Source organism: Bos grunniens, chromosome 29 (assembly GCF_055505025.1).
Source record: "Bos grunniens cultivar Pamir isolate PY7600 chromosome 29, Bosgru_T2T1.0, whole genome shotgun sequence".
Classification (NCBI taxonomy): domain Eukaryota; kingdom Metazoa; phylum Chordata; class Mammalia; order Artiodactyla; family Bovidae; genus Bos; species Bos grunniens.
This window is the reverse complement of record NC_141193.1, coordinates 2,529,939-2,552,238: the sequence shown is the minus strand read 5'-3', so window position 1 is coordinate 2,552,238 and position 22,300 is coordinate 2,529,939. Positions and strand designations below refer to the sequence as shown.

The 22,300-nt window shown below is 47.9% G+C and overlaps 1 protein-coding gene across 6 annotated transcripts in view; it reads left to right on the top strand.

Annotated features, from left to right (window-relative positions):
* The window catches only part of NAP1L4 (nucleosome assembly protein 1 like 4), a 53,531-nt gene that overhangs the window by 6,435 nt on the left and 24,796 nt on the right, over positions 1-22,300 (top strand). For all 6 annotated transcript variants that reach the window (XM_086383891.1, XM_086383894.1, XM_086383892.1 and 3 more), the window contains exons 2-5: positions 12,637-12,667; positions 12,836-12,894; positions 14,457-14,556; positions 22,157-22,298. In XM_086383891.1, coding sequence (XP_086240017.1) covers positions 12,654-12,667; positions 12,836-12,894; positions 14,457-14,556; positions 22,157-22,298 — 315 coding nt within the window. In that variant the 5' untranslated portion in view covers positions 12,637-12,653. The remainder of the gene's footprint in view (positions 1-12,636; positions 12,668-12,835; positions 12,895-14,456; positions 14,557-22,156; positions 22,299-22,300) is intronic.

The following is a 22,300-nucleotide window of genomic DNA, read 5'->3' as shown; positions in this document are numbered from 1 at the left end:
AAGAGAGTGTGGAGGAGGAAATTGGAGCTATAGCAATGAAGAACCACTGTGCCTCCAGTAAAAATAGGCTGTTTTGGTTAAGGAAAGGAAACTTTTTGACTTTCTTTGTGAAAACTGAGGGCTTGGCCTGGAGCAAGCTCCTAAAGAGACGGTCTGCCCTTGTCTCACGGACAGAGGCAACTTCCTGTGTGTCTTGAGAACCTGCCTAGGAGAGGCTTCGAGTGTGCAGGCTCCCTGCTGTTGTGCTGTACGCAGGCAGCTCGTGGCGGACCGTCCCTCAGCAGCGGGGAGTGGTTGAGTGCAGTGGGTTGCCTGGTCCTTGTCTTCTGCCTAGTCCTGTGCTGGACCCAGGGATGGCTGCGTTGAGCAGGTAGATAAACCTCGGCCTTCATGGAACGTAGTCTTCAGTGGGAAGGCAGACATGGGTCATCTGTCAGTCGCCGAGTCGTGTCTGGCTCTTTGCAACCCCATAGACTGCAGCTCGCCAGGCCCCCCTGTCCTTCACTGTCTCCAGGAGCTTGCTCAAGTTCTTGTTCTTTGAGTCAGCGATGCTGTCCAGCCATCTCATCCTCTGTCATCCTCTCCTGCCCTCAAGCTTTCCCAGCATCAGGGTCTTTTCCAGTGAGTTGGCTCTTTGCATCAGGTGACCAGAGTATTGGGGCTTCAGCTACATTGAATCATTTATCTGTTCTTTTTCTAAAAAACATGCAAGTAAAAAGCTTCAGACATTTACAGAAGTTGTGGTTCCCACATACACCACTGACACTTGGTGACAGAAATTAGACAGAAATTAACTACTTGCCAGTTTTAGTTCATCTGTAAACATGTAATACATACGGTTTTTTAAATAATTTTTTGATCATGACAAAAGAAAAAGTGCATGTAAGATAGTCGTTACACATGTTTGAAATCAGTTTGAACATAATTTTAAGACTACTTGTATGAGTGTAGGACATGGACAGTTTTTTTTTTAACTGCTAAGAGATTACAAGTATACTGAAGAGTATGTTGATTTACAAAGACATTTTCTATTGTTCTAGCTATTTACATTAGTGATCTGATTGTTAGCTCTAGATGTGTTTTCACTTACCGGCTGGCACAGTGAATCCAACACAGTTAACTCCCCGAACTAAGGCGTGCAGTGAGAGACTCTCCTGGTCCGGCTCTGTACAGGGACCAGGGTTTGTGGGTGGAGGCGTTGGGATGTCCTGGGGGTAGCGTCCTGATTCCTTCTTGGAACAGAGTGGCTTCTCTGCCCTGGGCCAGAACGTGGCCTGGTAACCCTGGAGACTGATCGGGCTCCCCCTCGGGTGGGTAGAGTGGGGTCAGCAGCCCTCAGGCTTTTATGTGAACCAAGTGCTTGTGCTGTGGGGTTCATTTGACGGCCACGCTAATTTAATAAGAATTGTGGACTCTGGTGATATTCCGAAGTCTTACAGAAATACATTGATCACATTTAAGTTCATTTTAATCATTCAGTTATGGGGAGATACTGAGGACCTTTGAGTTAAAATAGGTAATACATGTGTAAACAGGTTTGGTTATGTGAGGGCTGACCACATTCCCCAGTTCACACCTTGTCTCTTGAGAGTGGCCCAGTTTGAAATTACGAAATTACTCTCTAACTATGGGCTAAATGTTGTCAGTTAAAAATTAAGAATTTAAAGTTACATTGGATAATTTACAACCAAAATATTTTCCCCTATGAAAAGTTTGGGGTAAAAAAGTTTAATCCATAAATAGAATTGTGAGGTGTCTTATATAAATAGCAAAACATTCATTTGTGTAATCATGGAAATTTGCATGCCAATCCAGATTTAGAGTTAGAGGCTCAAGGTTTTTGTTTGACCCTGAAAGGGAACCTGAACTGCTATGTTCTTTTGAAATTTTAGAATATTCTATTGCCTGGTATTCCTTTCATATTTCAACTTAGTTGCCTTTTAAAAGTAAGAGATCCTTTTGATGAGGTTTGGAGCTGTGTTTTCATGAAATTAATATTAAACTCAGTATGTTAACATTTGAAACAAATGGATGGTTATATTTCTTAAACCTGCAAATTTGGTAATTCCTTATAACTTTCTATTTTAAGAAAGTTTTGTTAAAATAGTGGTGATGAAGGTTGACTAACTGAACTCCCGCTTGTTTGTAACATGTCACCACACTAGGTGACTGTTTCTTAGATAAGGGTAGTCGTGTTTACAGTAACCTGGTTTGTATGTTTTATGGCAAGCGATAAGTAGGATCTAACAGCATATTGTAACAGCAGAGGGAGGCCCGGAGTAGACCATGTACTGGGCCCTTCTGGGTTTCATCCCATCTTCAAGGCCGCCTCTCAGGTAGGCCCTGGTTATGGATGTTGGAACCGAGGTTACACAGCAGGAAATGATAGGAATGGTTTTCAAACCCAGATCAAAACCAGATTGCTGTGTGTGTGCTCTGTGTTCAGTGTGGAGTTCTGGGTTTGTGGTGTTTTGACCTCGAAGTATTTGACATTTTTTTAAACTCATTATCTTGTTTGTTGTTCTTTCCTTGATTCAGTGCCTTCTGGAGGCATGGGGAATGTTCTATTGTGTTTAATTCTAACTGCTGGGTGGTTGCGTCACCCAGAATAGGGTCTCTGTATCAGTGTGGTGTCGCTTTGGAGTGGTGGCGTCCTGTGGGGAGCCAAGCATCTTTGGCCTCTGTCGTCAGGAGGGCGTCTGTCCATGACCAGATGTTTATCGTCAGCTGCTGTCTCAATCCTTGTGTGTGGCCGGCAGGACGGGGGCGTGGCCGGCAGGACCTGGGGAGTGTTTCACACTCCGTCTGTGGAGGGAGGTGTGTTGGGGTGCTGCTGCACTGCTGGCCCCGACCCTGACTGAGCGGTGGGTTGTCACCTGTTCCAACAGTAGCAGCTGCCATGTTGAATTGAGCAGTGGGAGTGGCAGCAGGAAGTGAAGTCTGCGCTGGGGGTGGTAGGGAAAGGTCACCAGGGTCTGAATTTGAAATCTGCAAGGATTTTCATCTAAAATGGAATCAAAGGATACGAATGGGAAACTCATGCCTGCGCCCTCAGGAAGATGAAAGTTAAAGACTGTGAGACTGATTTCCCAAAATTGCTCGATTCACAGAAGATCGAGCCTTGTGCTCTGACCAGTCGGCGTCTGCCAGCACTCTCTGTCCATCTTCAAGTCAGTGAACTTCAAGTATGTGAACTCCTCACTGGATTTTCCTCTTTTGCACCCTGTGCCCACAGAAGCAGCCTGCCCTCAGCCTTCAGACTTGCTGTCGCTCACTTCAGCTTGCATGTTCCACATGCAGTTCCTCTGCTCTCCCAAATAAACTTGATTTCTGGTAACTTGAGCTGGCCTCAGTTTGCCTCATTTCTGGTAGGTTGTCATTACATGGTGTGAGAAGTGGGCTCCAGAGGAGACACCCGCCAAGGAACGACCCCTTCCAGTGAGCAGGGGACCCCAGCGAGCCCTTGGTGCCCTTCGTCCCGCAGGCCTCCGTGACTTGGTCTGGGAAGTCTCCTCTCGGATCCCAAGCCCCTCCTTTTGGATGAGCTCTCTGACTGTATTTGGGGTCTCGGTAGGGACAGGTTGTCTGGTGAGGGCTGTTTCATTCTGAAGTCAAAAGCAGGATCCGGTCATCTGAAGGTTCTAAAAGTGGCCCCTTCAGGAACTCTGATGTGTTTAAGGGTCTTTCCACTTACAAATGTGCAGATTTTTAACTAAATGGATCAGTCTTACTAAGGATAACTGAATTCCAAGGAACCTTTGATCTCCCCAAACTTGTTTTTCTCCAAACCAAGTTAGAAAACTGCAGCTACCAGATGAAGCCATCCACGTGGAGTAGTTACGGTAATTGTTCTCTGGAGCCTTCTAAATGTGTTCGGGATCATAAAATTGCCTCCTTACCAAATACTGTTTCCAGATGGAACCTAGCAAACAACAAGAGGTGGGGCTGTAAAACGCCGGAGGCCTCTTCCTCGGCGTGAGCTGAGGCCCTTCCTATCCTGCTGCTCCATCTCCTCTGTATCTCTCTGCTCAGTCGTGTCCGACTCTATGACCCCATGGACTGTAGCCCACCAGGCTCCTCTGTTTGTGGGATTTTCCAGGCAAGAAGACTGGAGTGGGTTGCCATTTCCTTCTCCAGTATCTCTCTTTGCTGCTGCCTCCTTATCCTCCCGCCCCCTCTTACCCGCACTTCCTTTCTTTCCTGTCATTGAAACCTCACCAGCGAAGCCCATTAAGACTTACCCTTTCAAAATTAGACCTGAGGATCCTACTAAATCATAGCAAGTTTCCTACACCCCATGGGCACAGGTTAAGCTTAGGGCTGCATGGACTTTCCCAAGGTAACAGCATCCTCATAGACCCGGGGGAGGAGTTCAGTACTGGGTCCCCGATTTGCCAGCTTAGCCCTCCGGCCTCTGTCAGTCAGGCCATGTGCTTGTCTCAGATAAGTCAGGCCTAACGCTAGACTAAGGCAACCAGCTGAGAAAACCCTGAACGATCCCTGAAGCTTAAATGAATCCAACTGCCAGCCCTTTGATGTGACCAAGCTGCGATACAGCCGAAAACGTGCATGGAGCCTGGAGCCGGCCCCCAGTCCCTGGGCTGGAGTGCAAGGCAGGCGTACCCCCAGAGGCCTGCCGTGTCCGTCCGTGGCTATTACAGCAGGCTCCAAATTGTTCTCGGAGGCAAGTCAGGCTTCTCTGTACCAATGCTGAGTCCACAGAGGTGGCTTGTAATTCCATGTTTGTAAGTGACCTAACCGTAGACTTACCCTGTTGGAACAACCTGTATAGAATTGGAGACAGTGTCTACCTTGGTCTTGTCAGTCTGGCCAGTCAGTTGGCCTGGATCCCTGAAGATGACACCAGAAGAAAGACAGCTGCAGCAGATGGAGACTCAGGGCGGGTCTGGCCTCCAAGAATCCACAGCCAAACCCACCCATGCAACGCCTCCGAGGACACCCGGGCTGCCCCGTCCCGCCGGTGAGGAGGCAGGGAGACGGCCTTCCCCATGCTGGTGGGCCCAGGGCGGCTCTGTCCGTGCTCAGCAGCTCCCCCTCGCAGAGGTGCAAGCGTTCCAGCAGGACCCGGTTCTGTCCCAGACTGGGCCGCGCACTCGTCCTTGCCGTGCCCGTTGACCTACCAGAAAGCCAACGGCCCAGGCAGGGGTGTGTCCAGGGCCTTGGGCAGCAACAGCGTTGTGACTCCCTGCTGCCCGCGTCCCTAACCCCCACGTGCTATTGGTGTTCATCTCTACTGGAAGCAACTTTTTCACTGTGGGCGACTTGTGTAGTTTTTTTTTTTTTTTTGTATTCCCGTTGATAAATGTAACTTCCTGCCTTTACTTGGGAAGGACAATATACCTGGACAGTCATGTATTGGGGGCTTTACTGAGGTTCCCTTTTTCACAGATTTTTTTTTTTTTAAGGTGTTTTTAAAACATTGTGTTTTGGTGGTACTGGGTCTTCATTGCCACTCCCAGGCTTTCTCTGGTGCCAGTGCCTGGGGGCTCTCCTCTCGTGGTGGTGCCTGGGCCTCTCGTTACGGTGGCCTCCCTTGTGGAGCTCGGGCTCTAGGCTCAGGGACTCTAGGGGCGCAGGTTCAGTGGTTACAGCTCGAGGGCACCGGAGCGTGGGCTCAGTAGCCGTGGTGCACAGGCTTAGTTGCCCTGTGGCCTGTGGAATCGTCCCAGTCCAAGGATGGAACTCGTGTCTCCTGCGTTGGCAGGCAGATTCTTAACCTCTGGACCACCAGGGAAGCCCTTCTCCCAGGTTTTAAAGGCTTGCTTAAATGACATAGAGTTCTCTGGAGGTACCACCTTACTGTTAATATGTAGATGGTTTGCTTCTTTGCTCACCCTTCCAAAATTTCCACACAAAGACATTGTTCCCCTGTTAAGAATCTTAGCCATTAAGGGATATAAGGTCTCAGAGGAAACACTGCAATTTGTCCAAACACACATTTGATATCTAGGACATGTAATCTCAGAGCACAGAATACACCTAGATCCTGATAGACCTCCAGGCATTTTAAAACTCTCCAGACTCTTCAAGTGTCAGCAGGGTTTCCTTTGGTTAGTGGGTTATTGTTGCAGTTGGATTCCAAACTTCTCTTTAATGACTGTGCCCCTATATGCCTTTTTGGGCAAGGGGCGGGAAGGGGGCTTTGCCATGCAATTTGCAAGATCTTAGTCCTCTGACCAGGGATCAGACCCACACCCCCTGCAGTGGAAGTGCAGAGTCTTAACCACTGGACTTACCAGGGAAGTCCTGTATGCCTTTCTAAAGAGCAGCAAATCCGGCCTTGTTCGGGGTGACCAGGGTAGTTCTGTTGTTCAGTTGCTCATGTCCGACTCTCTGCGACCCCGTGGACTGCAGCACGCCACACTTCCCTGTCCTTCACCATCTCCCAGAGCTTGCTCAAAGTCATGTCCATTGAGTTGGTGATGCCATCCACCCATCTCATCCTCTGTTGTCCCCTTCTCCTCCTGCCTTCAATCTTTTCCAGCATCAGGGTCTTTTCTAATGAGTTGGCCCTTCGCATCAGGTGGCCAAAGTATTGGAGCTTCAGCATCAGGCCTTCCAACGAATATTCAGGGTTGATTTCCTTTAGGATTAGCTGGTTGGATCTCCTTGCAGTCCAAGGGACTTTCAAGAGTCTTCTCCAACACCACAGTTAGCCTTTGAAAGAAAGTTTAATAAATTCCACTGAACCTTGGATACCCAGATTATCAGCTACCCCTTTTCCTTATTGTGAGTGAGAAGGAAGGGAATGCCCTCGGGATTTTATCCAAAACTGACCCCTGGGTTACTGCCGCCCACAGTTAGATCCCTGGCCTGAGGATATGGCATGTCTTAGAGCGGTGCCTGGTGCTGCCCTCTTGGTGAAGGCTGACATCTTTGCATCTGGCACTGCTCGGCTGTGTGGCGTCCCCTCCTTGCCGCACCTTCCGGCAGGCCGGTGTCACCCTCTGGAGTCTTCCCAGTCTCTGCGCGCATCACTCACTCACTGTGACAGTCTCAGCCTGCCCCGCATCTCCCCTCCTCCTCTGGTCAAGTTCCTGTGACTTGACTTGGGTGGCGTCATAGGGACACCTCATAACTACTTACAAGCATCTCCTAACTGAGTCTTGATCTTGCGTAGTTTGCCAACTAACTAATGGTTCTTAACTGAAGCATGCAGGGGGTAAATCCTATGCTGGGTGTGAGGTTGTTGAGACTGCCTCCTCCCCTTCGGCTGCTTCCGCTCAGCCAGCTGAACCGCACCACTGTGCCTCGTCCTGTGGTGCTTCACAGACACTGTGCTCCTAAGTGGAAGGTCTGCGGCAGCCCTGTGTCCGCAAGACAACTGATGCCATTTTCCTAACAGCATCTGCTCCCTTCGTGGGTCTGTGACGTTCCGTAATTCTCACAGTATTATTTTCTTTGGTACGGTGATCTGTGATCAGAGATCTTTGATGTTACAACTTGCTGAAGACTCGAGTGACGGTTACCATGTTTTTAGCAATTAAATATTTTTAAATTAAGGTATGTGTTATGCCAAAGAATGTTCAAAATTGGCAAAAACCACTACAATATTGTAAAGTAATTAGCCTCCAATTAAAATGAATAAATTAAAAAAAAAAAAAGAATGTTCAAATTACTGTTCACTTGCACTCATTTCACATGCCAGCAAGATTATGCTCAAAATCCTTCTAGCTAGGCTTCAGCAGTACGTAACAGAACTTCCAGGTCTACAAGCTGGAAAGGCAGAGGAACCAGAGATCAAGTTGCCAACATACGCTGGATCATAGAAAAAGCAAGGGAATTCCAAAAAAAAATCTACCCCTGCTTCGTTGACTATCCTAAAGTCTTTGTGTGGATCGCAACAAACTGTGAAATACTCTTAATGAGATGGGAATACCAGACCTCCTTGCCTGCCTCCTGAGAAATCTGTATGCAGGTCAAGAAGCAATGGTTAGAACCAGACACGGAACCACAGACTGGAAAGGACTGTGTCAAGGCTGTATATTGTCACCTTGCTTGTTTAACTTATATGAAGAGTACATCATGCGAAATGCCGGGCTGGATGAAGCACAAGCTGGAGTCAAGATTGCCAGGAGAAATATCAGTAACCTCAGATATGCAGATGACACTGCCCTTATTGCAAAAATCGAAGAGGAACTAAAGAGCCTCTTGATGAAGGTGAAAGAGGAGAGTGAAAAGGCTGGTTTAAAACTCAACATTCAAAAAATTAAGATCACGGCATCCAGTCCCATCACTTCATGGCAAATAGATGTGTCAGATTTCATTTTCTTGGGCTCCAAAATGAATGCGGACAGTGACTGCAGCCACAAAATTAAAAGACGCTTGCGCCTTAGAAGAATAACTATGACAAACCTAGACGGTGTGTTGAAAAGCAGAGACATCACTTCCTGACAAAGGTCTGTATTCATGTATGTCCACAGTCATGTATGGATATGAGAGTCGGACCACAAAGGAGGCTGAGTGCCAAAGAATTGATGCTTTTGAACTGTGGTGTTGGAGAAGACGTGAAGAGTCCCTTGGACAGCAAGGAGATCCAACCAGCTAATCCTAAAGGAAATCAACCCTGAATATTCATTGGAAGGCCTGATGCTGAAGCTGAAGCTCCGATCCTTTGGCCACGTGATGCAAGGAGCTGACTCATGGGAAAAGACCCTGATGCTGGGAAAGATTGAAGGCAGGAGGAGAAGGGGGCGACAGAGGATGAGATGGGACGACAGAGAGGATGGGATCTACCGAGGGCTTGTTGCCGTGGGGTGGAGTAGCTGAACTTAGAAAGGTAATTAGGAGTCTCCTGATTCACAGCTTTAACTTTTAATGCTTGTGTCAGAGCGTTCCAGTATCAACAGACCCATGTAGACAGCCTAGCAGAATTGTCTTTCAAAACTACCGAGCCCCAAACCTCCACACTGCATAGTGTGGGACATTTTTTTTTTAGAAGTTGCTTCACTCAAGGTAATTTCCTTATTAACAAACTTGTAACAGGTATGATAATATTTAACTTATATTAAACCTAGGTACAATGAAAATATTTTACTTAATGTTAATTATTCTAAGACATGTTTATATTAGATAGGTTAACAAACATTAATATCAGGTATTTAATACTGAATATTTCCCAGTTCACATGAACCTGGAATTTATTGTTTAATTTAGAATTATTTGATTTGTAAGCTCTTTTCTTTAAGCCAATTAAATAGAGCTCATTTACAAATTAATCTCAAAAATATTATCCAGAGACAAAGACATACCAAGACATATTTAGACAGACACAACACAAGATCTAGCTTCATTTTCTAAGTTTAGTCATGAATTAGGTATTACAATATAAAATTTACTAGTTCATAAAAAAACAGTTGAAATAAAATTTTTAAAGGCTTTTCCCCATTTTCCCTCAGTCTCAGGGGTTAGAGATGGTCTGGATAAGTGTTCCTGAGAGAACAAGGCACAGAGAAAGAAAATCAAGTTCTAACAAAATGGCAGCAGGTCTAAACCAAATGGTGGCCAGACAAAGCAAAATGGCCATCAAAAATCACAACACAGAACACAGAGTTAAAACACACACATGTAAACCTGGCAGTCCTCGTCAGACACTCCCTTAAACACGAGAATACAGTCTCTCAGAAAACCTCCTATAGAGAGACAGCTTCAGATCCAAGTACTAACAAAGGAAAATATCTCAGGTCTTCAAAGATTTCAAAGGGAGGAAAGGAAGCCAGGTTGAAAGAAGAAGAGGGAGGAGGCGGGAGAGCGGGGCAAAAGGGGTGGCCTTACAGACATCTCCTGCCACCTACAGACACCCAGGCGTTACGGGACTTTACCCTGGGCCTCCGGAGAAGGGAGGACTGGAACTCGGCCCTACCAGCAATCAGACCAGACCAGAACCAGAATTCGAGTTCTCTGCCAAGAGGAGGTGATCAGTCTCCAATCATCATCTCGGGCTGAGGCCCTTCGACCAGATTCCTGCGTCCAGAATCGGGGGACTAGAAAAACAGGGAAGGAGGGGAAGGGTTAAGGAGAGGGAAGGGGAGAGGTCAATAAAGTCTCTTATTCCTTACCCAGTCAGGGCACTCTGGCCAGTTGTCTGCGTCAGGAGGAGACCAGGGACAAAAGGGTCCCAGTTGTGGCCGCTGGGTCTGGTCCATTGGCAGGCAAGCTGGCCCCTGAGTACCCCGAGTGGTCAGGATGTCAGTCTCAGCGAAGAAGAGTCCAGGTTAGTTTCCGGGTTGTCCTTAACCAGTCATTCTGACTCGGAGACCTTCCTGGTGGCGCATGCCTTGTTCAGCCAAGATGGATGTCAGAGAGAAGGATTCTGGGAGGTGGTCGGACATGTGTCTCCTTTTGACCTTTCCCGAATTCTTTCGGTTGGTGGTGGTTTATTAGTTCCATGTTCCTTAACAGGACCTCTTGTAAAACAACTCATGCAGATGGTTACTATGGTGCCTGGCCAGGGTGGGCAGTTTCGATCAGTATGCTTCCCCTAACACTTCTAGATTGACAGAAACACACCGTGCTAGCCATGTGACCTCGGGTCAGGCACCTCAGCTTTCCCTTCCTCAGCGTCGTCCTCTGTGCCCCGGGGTGCGCCTCCTTGCTAGAGTCCGTGTGGGGAGGCGCCTTACGCACGTCCCTCGCCAGCACGGAAGGGGTTGGCATCAGGTGTGGCCTGATAGGGTGGTGAAAGTGGGCCGTGGCTGTTAAGCCGGCAGTGAGGCTGCTGCAGCAGGGAGCAGGTGCTGCGTGCGGTCTGCACAGAAGGGGTTGGTGCATGTGTGTGTTAGGCGGTGCAGGGTTTACTTACGTAGCCAAGTGATCGTTGGTTTCAGTGATTAACCAACTTGGCAGTAGGTGTCAGAATCCTTTCCTAGTCTTTGGCCCAGGAATCCTGCAGTCACAATCTCCTGTTGCTGTGAAGACTAACCTGGGATGGGGGAAGCCCTGTAAACTGAGATGTCTTCATGTAGACACTACCAGAGGTACATCCTGGGGGAAAAGCCTTTGGTATTTAACAGCTGGTAAAAGCTAAGTATGTTAGCTTTTAACATGTCATCAGATGTTGTTTTGAAGGCCTGCCTGTCTCGTGTTTTGCGTTTATAGTATGTGAAATGGCAGAATATAAGCCTGGGAGTAGCCCGGGTGCAGCTGTATGCATGCGGCCGACTGCAGGGGAGCTGAGCTGGGAAGCACGGGGATTCGAGTTTCTGTGTGGGGTGACTGTGGACTCAGTAGGAGGTGATGGGGACCCTTGGAGAGTGTTTTTCCATTGCTGGTTTTCATTTGCTTAAATCGTTTAGCTTTTGAAAAAGGTAATGTAACATTTATGTATTATGTTCAATTCTTAAAATAGTTGGTAGTAGTTCAGTTGCTCAGTTGTGTCTGACTCTTGCAACCCCGTGGACCCGCCAGGCTCATCTGTCCCTAGGAGTTTCCAGGCAAGAATACTGGAGTGGGTTGCCATTTCTTTTTCCAGGTGATATTACCGACCCAGGGATCGAACCCAGGTCTCCGGCATTGCAGGCGGATTCTTTACCGGCTGAGCCGCCACTAGTTAGCATGTTTTATTTTGAAACAAGATGCAGTTAAAGCAGTTGTAGCTCATAAATTCCAGTTGGAGCTATTTTTCCTAACTAGGAAGGGTTATTGTTCTCTTTGACCCCAGGGCACTGATCAAAGGGTTTCTGCTTTGTTCAGATGCCCAGGAAGGAGACATCCACCAGCTATCAGCCTGAAAATGCCCCTCGGAGCCCCGGGATGGGGGGGTTGTTGCTAACGTAGGACTAAGAAGGTTGATCACCAAGCCCGACTCTTTTTTACCTGTGCATTTGGATAGGGTTACTATCAGGGTCTCTAAGGAGTAAATGTCTTAGAACCCGCCTTTTATGGGTAGACAGTCGCCTGATGTGGAGCTAGTCTTGTCTTTATGTCTCTTGTGAGAGTGGGATCATCCTGAGTGTGTTACATGGTGCTTTCACACAAGCACTGCATCTTCAGTGTACAACTCGTAGATTCAGTCCCAGACGGTTTCAGTTTTGTGACAGAGGAAGTTCCTCAGCCTTTTTATGCCCATAGCGGTAGTACCTATTTTACAGAGTGGTTCTGAGTATTAAAAGACCATCCAAAATAGATGTGCCTTGCCAGGAAAAAAAAAAAGACCATACGTAATAAAATTTTAAACTTATCACGTAAGTTGCAGTTTAAAAACAATATGAACACCAGTAAATGCTTTGAATTACTCTGAAATAATTGGCCTACCATAAATAAGTGTTCCTGTTTCTAAAACTTGCTATAAACACAAGTTAAAATTGATTAATTGTCATTATTCTGAAATCTGGTCGTTTTAGTGCGAACAAGAGAAATGTTTTATGAGCGAAATGTGCTTGCACTGAAACGCATATAGTTTGTATAATTTGCTGAGTTTCGACAAGTGTATGTATCCAGGTAACCAGTACCCCATTCAAGGTCTGGAACGTTCCCAGCGCCCCAGAGCATTCCCTCCCTGGGAGGTCCTCACCCTCATCTCAGAAAGTCACTGTTAGAAGAACGGGTTTGAAATGCTTTTGTTTGTGAATGTTTGTAGTAATGTTGTGGTAATGTTCATTCTTTTTTAATTTGTAGGAGATAAAGACATTCAGATGGCAGATAACAGGTAAGGCAGAGCGGACTCTGCTTGCTGGAGTGTACATTTTAGTTGGTGCGCTGGGGCCAGGTGTCATCAGGTGCTGCAGCTGACGGCTCTCGTTAGATAAGAAAAATGGCCCGTGTTGTCTGTCTTGAAACTTTGTGGAGACTAATACTTTTAAATATACGATTTTAGTTTTTCAGATGGGGTTCCTTCAGATTCCTTGGAAGCTGCTAAAAATGCAAGTAATACAGGTTAGTGCTGCGTGTGGGAGGGTGAGCCTCTGGCGAACTTGCATGCAGAGTGGGGGCTCTTACTCTTGAACCTTTTAGTAAAATAGAACAAGGAATTCAAGTTCTGGGTTATTGTACTTCAGAGGCTTTAGCGGAGTTAGAATGATTAAAATGAAGGCCAGCGCTTCATTCAGACCTGGCAGAAGTCAGGTGACCAGCAGGCACCTCAGGCTGACGGGGGAAGCCTGCGTCCGCCAGTCTCTCCACTGACAGGGACCTTGTAGTCACCAAGCTGTCAGACACCTCGTTCTGTGGGCCTCTTGCGTACCCTGAGACGCTCGCATGGGGATTCGGACAGCACTGATGGTCCTAGCTGGATCGGGGATGACCTTGGTGGGCAGCAGAGGGTGTTCTCCTGCTTCTGTCAATCTGACTGACAGATAACATCCGTAAAGAAGCACTTCCCGTTGTCCCTTTCTAACATTATGTAGACTCACGGGTTTGCTTTTTGTTCTGTGTTCTATTATTTGCCATCATTATTCTTTTTGGGGTGCAGGTTGTCCCATGTGGCCTGTGGAGGCCCCTTAGAGCTGGCCTCCGTGCCCCTTTGCTTCGTCTCCATCCGTTTTGGGTCCTCTCTGCCATTGTGGCACAGGGGATGTTCCACTGTCTGTTGAGCTTTCCTTGCCCCAGACCTGAAGTCCACATTTATGCCAGGAGCCCTGTGTCTTTTAGTGGGGACAGAGATTTAGAAACCAGAACATATGTGCTGTCGGTTTATAGGCCTTTCGGCGGCTGGAGCCAGAGCTGTGCGTCTGTGTGTTCAGTATTTACGTGCTGTGCGTGTGTACAGTTCTACAGACACACAGTCACATCTGTGTCATATACGTGCACAGTGCTTCACGTTAGCCACTGTCCTTGTAGTTAAATGTTAAAAGAGAGTGCCTGCTGTCGTATTCAGCTTGCTCTCGTCACCGTCTTACAGAAGGGTGGGCAGTGCTCTGGGTCTGTGCTTCCTCTCGAGTCAGGTGAGGACGCGGACTCTGGGTTTCTGTAATGTCGCTGAGGGCTGGTTGGTTCAGGGCAGAGCGTGTGTCATGAGCCAGGGCTGTGCCGGTTCTCAGGAGGGCTGATGGCCCTCAGGGTCCTCTGTTCACTGGGGGTCAGCACAGCGTGTGTGTGACTGGTGACCATGTCCTCGCTGGGAGGTGGGGGCTTCCATCGCTCAGGCGAGGGCAGGACCCTCGGGCGCCCTGTGTACGTTCGTAACCGCCCACTTGGTGACTGACGTAGGTTATGCCTTTAAAACCCTTTAAAAATAAGTGTTTTGACACTTTTCACTTTGTCACAGCTCTGTGTGCCGTGGTATTTTGTTGTTTAGTTGCTCGGTTGTGACCCCATGGACTGTAACCTGCCAGGCTCTTCTGTCCATGGGATTTCCCAGGCAAGAATACTGGAGTGGGTAGCCATTTCCTTCTCCAAAAAATAATTATTTTTGAAAAAAATGTTTTTTACTGTTGACTGTTGTGTGGTGGGTGTATGTTATGTTTTTTTGGCTTTGTCTTTTTTTTAACTCTTAACAGAAAAGCTCACAGATCAGGTAATGCAGAATCCTCAAGTTTTGGCAGCTTTGCAGGAACGACTTGACAACGTCTCCCACACTCCTTCAAGCTACATCGAGACGTAAGTATGCCCTGAACGAGACTTGATGCAACTTTAAGAAACAAAGAAAGAAAACGCTTTGGGTTCTTAAGATTAACAAGTATGCTTTCATTCAGTAGACCTTGCCTGCTGTGAGAGCAGGCCCTGGGGCTCCAGAGACGAGCGCAGGTTAAAGCCTGGCAGAGGACGCAGGCCTGTGGTGAAGGTGGTGTGGCGGGTCGGGCTCCCTGGGCCGTCCTGGAGCCTTGAGAGGACTTCACCTGTGCAGGAAGGGCCGGAGGGGGGCCCAGGGAGCCCGTGCTGCCTGCTCGGCCCCGCCAGCCTGTGGCGCCAGGCCTGCTCACTTGGGCAAGCCCTGTCCCGGGCGTGTGAGGACGCCCGCGCTTGGGGCCTTTGGACGGCCTTCGCAGGGCACGGCTGGGCCTCAGTGTGTCCACCGTCTCCACGGGCGCCCCCGCACAGAACGGGGTGATGTCACAGGCAGGGCACGCTGGGGGTCTGCTCTGCCCAGAGAGAGGGTGTTCCGGGAGATGAGCTCGAGGGAGGGGTTCTGTGAGGGGCTGCAGACTGGATCGGTGTGTGTGGTGGTAGGCGGTGACCTGGGGTGAGCTGGGGAAACGAGCGAGAACGTTGGTTTCTCCTTTCCCGCTGCAGACCCTGGGCGCGTGGGGGCGCTGGCTGAGAGGAGACGGGAGCGGCAGGCGGTCCGTGGGGTGGAACTAGCCCCGTGTTGCGCGCTGTGTGTGAGGTGCCTGTCGTGGGGACAAGGCTGCGCGGGTGCTGCCACTGTTTGGAGGCCAGCTGGGAACCGTGTCGAGTCCAGTTGGCTTGAGCCCCGTGTTGTTCTGATTTGAAGAGTACGAAGTTAACCTCTAAGTTGCGTAATTAGTGTGGAAGAGAAGCGCAGGTGTTGATGTGTTCAGTGCCATAAATTCCTGCCCTGCCTTCTCCGGGCATCTTGCTCAGTTTCTGTGGTTGGGAGCCTGGGGTGCACCACCTCTGTCCACACTGCACTTGCCTGGTTGTCCCAAGATGGGGCCTCTGTGATCGAGGCTGTCCCAGGACACTAGGCCGTCCATATCTGCAGATTCAGCCAACGGAGGATCAAACATTGGGGGACAGAATTTTTCCAGGAAGTTGCAGAAAGGAGAACTATTTACATAGCATTCACGTTGTATTTACAGTATATTGAAGGACATGCTGAGGTTATATGTGTGCACACGCTGCCCTCTTATACATAAGGGACTTGAGTGGGTTTTGACGGCCATGGTCCCGGCCCCCTGGACGGCCGCACCTTCTGAGCAGTGCCGTGTTGAGAGCTGCGGGCGCTGTGTCCTCCTAGCCTGATGCCTGCCCCCCCCCCGGAGGAGGATTCCAGGCGGGACCCAGGCCCTAAGCAGGGGCTGTGTGCATCTTTGAAGGCCCAGGAGTCTGCTGTTTTTTCCAGGTTGTGACTCAGGGCTTTGGGTTAAATACATGATTTTGATGGATTTACAGTGTTTTTTTCCCCCTCTTATGATTTATAACAGTAAGGCACCCAAATGAAGCTACTTCTTAGAAGGTAAAGAGTGCCGAAGGGCTGAGGCGCCCGTCGCGCTCTGGCTCAGCACGACGCCTGTTGTCTCTGGTTTCTCCTTTGCTGTGCTGGTAGGAGCACTGATTCTTTGGGAACACGTTGTACACCGGCCCTGTTTTCATCCTGTTCATCTTGTCCCTGTTCCCAGTCTTTAACTTTGACATCAGCGGTCATCCAGTCCATAAATATTTGGTTGTTTTCTTAGACTAAATTCTGAGGAGAAGTTGAGACAAAGGATATTTTCAAGGTTCTCATTTGTCCTTAAGAAAAATGGGTCAGTAAGAGGGCCTCTGCCCTCAGCTTCATCAAACCTGGGAATTTTTTTTTTTTAATTGCCAATTTGATAAAAGATAGCAGTTTTGTTTTGTTTTACTTTCCATTTTATTGTTAGTTTATCTTCTGCCGTGTGCAGGCTTCCTTGAGTTGCGGGCAGCGGGGCTTCTCCTGCTCAGGAGCAGGTTCGGTAGTTGTGGCACACGGACTAGGCTGCCAGTGGCATGTGCGATCTTCCCAGACCGGGGATCGAACCTGTGTCCCCAGTATTGGAAGGTAGGGTCTTACCCACTGAACCATCAGGGAAGTCCAAGACAGCAATTCTTTTACATTTAAATTCTTTTGGATATTTTGTGAGATTGGGCCTTTCTGCCGTGTTTGATTATTTGTGTTAGGTTGGCAAAAGAAATTTCGACTTCTTCCTGTAAGATGGTTCTGGAAGTGATGGTGGTTGTCCAGTCGCTCAGCTGTGTCTGACTCTTCAGCCCCATGGACTGCAGCACTCCAGGTTTCTATGATCTTTACCATCTCCCGGGGCTTGCTCAAACTCACGTCTATCAAGTCGGTGACGCCATCCAGCCGTCTCATCCTCTGTCCGCCCTCTTCTCTTCCTGCCTTCAGTCTTTTCCAGCATCAAAGTCTTCTCTAGTGAGTTGGTTCTTACATCAGGTCGGCTAAGTATTGGAGTTTCAGCTTCAGCATCAGTCCTTTCAATGAATATTCAGGGTTGATTTCCTTTAGGATTGACTAGTTTGATCTCCTTGCAGTCCAAGGGACTCTCAAGAGTCTTCTCCAACACCACAGTTCAAAAGCATCAATTCTTTGGTGCTCAGCCTTCTTTATGGTCCAGCTCTCACATCCGTACATGACTGCTGGAAAAACCATAGCTTTGACTAGATGGACCTTTGTGAGCAAAGTAATGTCTCCGTTTTTTAATACTTGTCATAGGTTTCCTTCCAAAGAGCAAGCGTCTTTTAATTTCATGGCTACATCACCGTCCACAATGATTTTGGAGCCCAAGAAAAAAAAGCCTGTGACTGTTTCCGTTGTTTCCCCATCTGTTTGCTATGAAGTGATGGGACCAGTTGTCATGATCTTAGTTTTTGAACATTGAGTTTTAAGGCAGCTTTTTCACTTTTCTCTTTCACCTTCATCAAGAGGCTCTTTAGTTCCTCTTCGATTTCTGCCACAAGGGTGGTGTCATCTGCATATCTGAGGTTATTGATATTTCTCCCGGCAATCTTGATTCCAGCTTGAGATTCATCCAGCCCGGAATTTCGCATGATGTACTCTGCATATAAGTTAAATAAGCAGGGTGACAATATATGGCCTTGACGTACCCCTTTCCCAATTTGGAACCAGTCCGTTGTTCTTTGTCTGGTTCTAACTGTTGCTTTTTGATCTGCATACAGATATCTCAGGAGGCAGGTCAGGCGGACTGGTATTACCATCTCTTCAACAATTTTCCAGTTTGTTGTGATCCACACAGTCAAAGGCTTGGGCGTAGTCAATAAAGTAGAAGTAGATGTTTTTCTGGAACTCTCTTGGTTTTTCACGGATCTAGCAGATGTTGGTAGTTTGATCTCTGCTTCTTCTGCCTTTTCTAAATCCAGCTTGAACATCTGGAAGTTCTTGGTTCATGTACTGTTGAAGCCTGGCTTGGAGAATTTTGAGCATTACTTTGCTAGCATGTGAGATGAGTGCATTTGTGTGGTAGTTTGAACGTTGTTTGTCAGAGACAAAAAAGGATTTGTGCAATATATGGAGAGGGTGCTGTGACTGATCAAAGTATCAAAAGTGGTTTCATGCTGAGGTTTCTTGCTGGATGACGCTCCAAGGTCGGGTAGACTAGTTGAAATTGATGGTGATCAAATTGAGACGTTAACTGACGGCAGTCAGCGTTACCGTCTGCAGGAGGCAGCCTGTATCCGAGTGTCCACATCAGGCACTGACAATCATTCACACAAGTTGGTTACGTTAATCACTTTGATATTTAGGCTCCACGTAAGTTAAGTGAAAAAAACCTCGACATGTGATTCTCTCCTTAAATTAAATGGGCTTCCCTTGTAGCTCAGTCAATAAAGAATCTGCCTGTAGTACAGGAGACCTGGGTTTGATCCCTAGATTGGGAAGATCCCCTGGAGAAGGAAATGGCAACCCACTTCAGTATCTTTGCCTGGAAAATCTCATGGACAGAGGAGCCTGGTGGTCTGCAATCCATGGGGTTGCAAAGAGTTGGGCACGACTGAGCAACTAACACTTCCTTACCTTACTCTACCTAAATGTGATGAGAACGTTTTGTTTTTAAAATAAATTGTGACGGGAGATGAAAAGTGGATAGTGTACAAGAATGTGGAATGGAAGAGATCATAGGGCAAGTGAAATGACCCCTCACCAGCCCCACCACAGACCAGCCTTCACCCAGAGGAGGTGACACAGTGTGTATGGAGGATGGAGAGGCGTCCTGCGTCACGAGCGCCTTCCGGAAGACCGAGCGGTTAATCCCAACAAGCACTGCGCCTACGAGCGCCTTCCGGAAGACCGAGCAGTTAATTCCCACCAGTACTGCGCCTACGAGCGCCTTCCGGAAGACCGAGCAGTTAATTCCCACCAGTACTGCACCTACGAGCGCCTTCCGGAAGACCGAGCAGTTAATCCCAACAAGCACTGCGCCTACGAGCGCCTTCCAGAAGACCGAGCAGTTAATTCCAACAAGCACTGTGCCTACGAGCGCCTTCCGGAAGACCGAGCAGTTAATTCCAACCAGTACTGCGCCTACGAGCGCCTTCCGGAAGACCGAGCAGTTAATCCCAACAAGCACTGCGCCTACGAGCGCCTTCCGGAAGACCGAGCAGTTAATTCCAACAAGCACTGCGCCTACGAGCGCCTTCCGGAAGACCGAGCAGTTAATTCCAACCAGTACTGCGCCTACGAGCGCCTTCCGGAAGACCGAGCAGTTAATTCCAACAAGCACTGCGCCTACGAGCGCCTTCCGGAAGACCGAGCAGTTAATTCCAACAAGCACTGCGCCTACGAGCGCCTTCCGGAAGACCGAGCAGTTAATTCCAACAAGCACTGCGCCTACGAGCGCCTTCCGGAAGACCGAGCAGTTAATCCCAACCAGTACTGCGCCTACGAGCGCCTTCCGGAAGACCGAGCAGTTAATCCCAACAAGCACTGCGCCTACGAGCGCCTTCCGGAAGACCGAGCAGTTAATTCCAACCAGTACTGCGCCTACGAGCGCCTTCCGGAAGACCGAGCAGTTAATTCCAACCAGTACTGCGCCTACGAGCGCCTTCCGGAAGACCGAGCAGTTAATTCCAACCAGTACTGCGCCCACTTGGTGCTGCTGTTAAGTCACTTCAGTCGTGTCCGACCCCAAAGACCGCAGCCCACCAGGCTCCCCCACCCCTGGAACTCTCCAGGCAGGAACACTGGAGCGGGTTGCCATTGCCTTCTCCCAGTTAGACCAGCTGAAAGCAGCATTCGACTGACAGCGTCCGGGGTTAGTCACCAGTGAGCACGTGCTCCTTCGTCAGGATAGTGTAAGACCGTGTGTTTCTTTGACGACCAGGCAAAGGCTCAGCTAGGAAGTTCTGGTTCATCCGCCATATTCACCAGACCTTGCACCTTCCAATTTCCACTTATTTTGGTCTTTACGAAATTATTTTAATGGAAAAAAATTTCACTTCCCTGGAAGACTGTAAAAGGCACTTGGAACAGTTCTTTTGGCTCAAAAAGATAAAAAGCAGCTTTTCTGGTGGCACAGTCATAAAGAATCTGCTTGCCAAAGCAGGAGATACAGGTTTGATCCCTGATCCGGGAAGATCCCACACGCCTCGGAGCAGCTAAGCCCACATGACCCAGCTCTCAAGCCTGTGCTCCAGAGCCCAGTAGCCTCGACTCCTGAGTCCTGACGCTGCAACTGCTGAAGCCTGCGCTCAGCAATAGAAGCCCCTGACCTGAGGGGCCAACTAGAGAGCAGCACCTGCTCGCCAGCCAGAGAAGATTCAGTGCAGCAACAGAGAGGCAGCAGAGCCAGTGAATAAATAAATGGAGTTATGAGGTTGCCTGAAAAATGGCAGAAGGTAGCAGAACAAAACACTGAATATGTTGTTCAATGAAATTTTTGATGAAAATGAAAAATGGCTTTTATATTTACTTAAAAAGCAACAGTTAGAACTGAACATGGAACAACAAACTGGTTCCAAATAGGGAAAGGAGTATGTCAAGGCTGTATATTGTCACCCTGCTTATTTAATTTATATGCAGAGTACATCATGAGAAACGCTGGGCTGGAAGAAGCACAAGCTGGAATCAAGATTGCCGGGAGAAATATCAATAACCTCAGATATGCAGATAACACCACCCTTATGGCATAAAGTGAAGAGGAACTAAGAAGCCTCTTGATGAAAGTGAAAGAGGAGAGTGAAAAAGTTGGCTTAAAACTCAACATTTAGAAAACGAAGATCATGGCATCTGGTCCCATCACTTCATGGGAAATACCATGGGGAAACAGTGGAAACAGTGTCAGAGTTTATTTTTTGGGTCTCCAAAATCACTGCAGATAGTGACTGCAGCCATGAAATTAAAAGACGCTTTGCTCCTTGGAAGGAAAGTTATGACCAACCTAGATAGCATATTGAAAAGCAGAGACATTACTTTGCCAACAAAGGTCCGTCTAGTCAAGGCTATGGTTTTTCCTGTGGTCATGTGTGGATGTGAGAGTTGGACTGTGAAGAAAGCTGAGCGCTGAAGAATTGATGCTTTTGAACTGTGGTGTTGGAGAAGACTCTTGAGAGTCCCTTGGACTGCAAGGAGATCCAACCAGTCCATTCTGAAGATCAGTCCTGGGTGTTCTTTGGAAGGAATAATGCTGAAGCTGAAACTCCACTACTTTGGCCACCTCACGTGAAGAGTTGACTCATTGGAAAAGACTCTGATGCTGGGAGGGATTGGGGGCAGGAGGAGAAGGGGACGACAGAGGATGAGATGGCTGGATGGCATCACTGACTCGATGGACGTGAGTCTGAGTGAACTCCGGGAGTTGGTGATGGACAGGGAAGCCTGGTGTGCTGGGATTCATGGGGTTGCAAAGAGTCGGACACCACAGCGACTGAACTGAACTGAAAAAGCAATGGAACTTTTTGGTCAGTCCAGTATTTTTTGTGAATTATCTTTTCAGCTTCCTCTTCCCCTACCACCCTGCTCTTGGTGGGGGTGGGTGTTTGTTCTTTTTTTTTTTTTTTTTATGTTATACATCATTTTATTGCACATTTCTCATTTTATGTGATAATATTTGCTGTTTATATTTATTTTAGACTATGGAAATGATGTAAGACAAAAAACAAATTTGAGTGATTTTCTTATTCAAGTTCAAGATGGATAGTTAACAGGGGAGACAACTCATAACATCAACATCACCTCTGGCCCAGGAACTGCTAATGAATGTACAGTGCAGTGGTGGTTCAAGAAGTTTTGCAAAGGAGACGAGAGCCTTTAGATGAGGAGAGTAGTGGCCGGTCATCAGTAGCTGACAACGACCAACTGAGAGCAATCGTCGAGGCTCATCCTCTTACAACTGCGTGAGAAGTTGCCGAAGAGCTCAACGCCAACCGTTCTAGTCGTTTGACATTTGAAGCAAACTTGTTTGTTCTTAATGATTTTTAGAAGCTCTGTTTCATGGTGGGGATGTTAATTCTATGTTAATATTGTAGTAAAAAAAAATAAGTACTTACTTCGCATTCATCTGGATTCTTTTCCCCTCTCTAGTTTACCTAAAGCAGTAAAAAGAAGAATCAATGCATTGAAGCAGCTCCAGGTGAAATGTGCGCATATAGAAGCCAAGTTCTATGAAGAAGTTCATGACCTGGAGAGGAAGTACGCAGCCTTATACCAGCCTCTCTTCGACAAGGT